The 1,446-nt window shown below is 45.8% G+C and overlaps 1 protein-coding gene across 1 annotated transcript in view; it reads right to left on the reverse strand.

Moving 5' to 3' along the window:
* IRAK1 (interleukin 1 receptor associated kinase 1) overlaps positions 1-1,446 on the reverse strand; it is an 84,558-nt gene that overhangs the window by 23,046 nt on the left and 60,066 nt on the right. Inside the window, exon 7 of the mRNA XM_018560698.1 lies at positions 989-1,103. Within this exon, the coding sequence (XP_018416200.1) occupies positions 989-1,103 (115 nt within the window). The remainder of the gene's footprint in view (positions 1-988; positions 1,104-1,446) is intronic.

Genomic DNA, 1,446 nt, shown 5'->3' on the forward strand with positions numbered 1-1,446 from the left:
GATCTTTAAGTCTAGGGATAAAGGAATATGAGAAATACCTAATTATCCCACACTCCCCCTGGCGGCTAGCACTCTTCTCCTCTCTTTGATGCTCTGGGCAAAATGCATAAGGCCAGCATGTATTTTGTCCTCCGGACGGAGCACCAAAAAGGCAAGACATGTGATCATGTGTCATGCGTCATCACATGTTCTGCCCGAGGAAGGGGATCCTGCGAGACCCCGAAACGTTGCACTGAGTGTGATTGTGCTGCATTTTCATCAATAAACAGATGCATCTGTATTGCAACTGGAGTGCAGGTGTCCATACTTCTCTTTGTGTGTGACAATGGCTGCCATCCGTTGATCACCGTTGCACCCACCTTAATTAATTTGGAGTAAGCGGTCAGGAGTGCGATGGGTTCACGGATTGTTTCTAAAGAAGAATTCAGGGGATATTTAATGGTCTTGGGACACTAAAATGGATTGTAGATGCATGTGGACCTGCTGGACTAAGGAGATGGATAAGGGGGAGGGCATCACTAACAGGAATTAAATCTGAGAATTCAAGTTGAGATCCTTCCCCATATGCCCAAGAGATATGATCAGTGATTTTATCCTCCAGAAATCTCATTCCTAAACTTTTTTTTCTGTTTGGATGGAGCGGAGAGGGAACCCTTTTTACTTCTATCCAGGGCTCCACCTCCCTTATTTTCCTGGTGTCAACAGTTTTAGCAGACAGTAAGGGAAATTCTCCAATAACGTGACAGAAATATAAATAGCCTTCTACCAGTAGAGTATGGAATGGCTATAACCCCGATCACATTTCCTGCCTGGTAAAACGGAGCCCTGGATAGCAGAAAAAAACCCCCAAAAAACATGACATGGGTTCTAATCCATTCCCGCTATAAAAAAATCATTTGTGTTGGACATGCACTTTAAGTAGAATGGATCCTTCATTCTCTATTATAACGGCTGCAGACGCCACGCAGCCCCGCCTTGCTGGTCATACCTGGAGGTGCAGTCGCTCTTCCAAAGAGCCGTTCGGTACGAAGAGATATATAAGGCAGTACTCCTCTCCCTGTACGCAGTAGCCGGCCAGGTCAATAATGTTTGGGTGGCGAAGACTGGAGGGAAGCCACAGAAAATCAGTGTAAGTTGATGAATGCACCATCACATGTCCACATAGCCACAATTGCAAAATACAGTGACATGAAAACTGCATACATCACGACAACAACCGATGCAATAAAGCCGCCGACGTGTTTTCCTGGAAGCTGCCAACATGTACAGCTGTATCCAAAAATGTAACCTCAAAGGGGAACTACACCCACACAGACTCTTCATGCTGCACATGTCTCTGTGAATTACTGTTCTGAGTCACTCGCACAAAAGTTTACATGACGTATTTCTGGACAATCACTCCTAAATTCATCTCCCTAGGCTAGGCTTGGGGGGGGGGGGGAGGGG

Source organism: Nanorana parkeri, unplaced genomic scaffold, assembly GCF_000935625.1.
Source record: "Nanorana parkeri isolate BGI_ZX_2015 unplaced genomic scaffold, ASM93562v1 scaffold475, whole genome shotgun sequence".
NCBI classification, from domain to species: Eukaryota; Metazoa; Chordata; class Amphibia; order Anura; family Dicroglossidae; genus Nanorana; species Nanorana parkeri.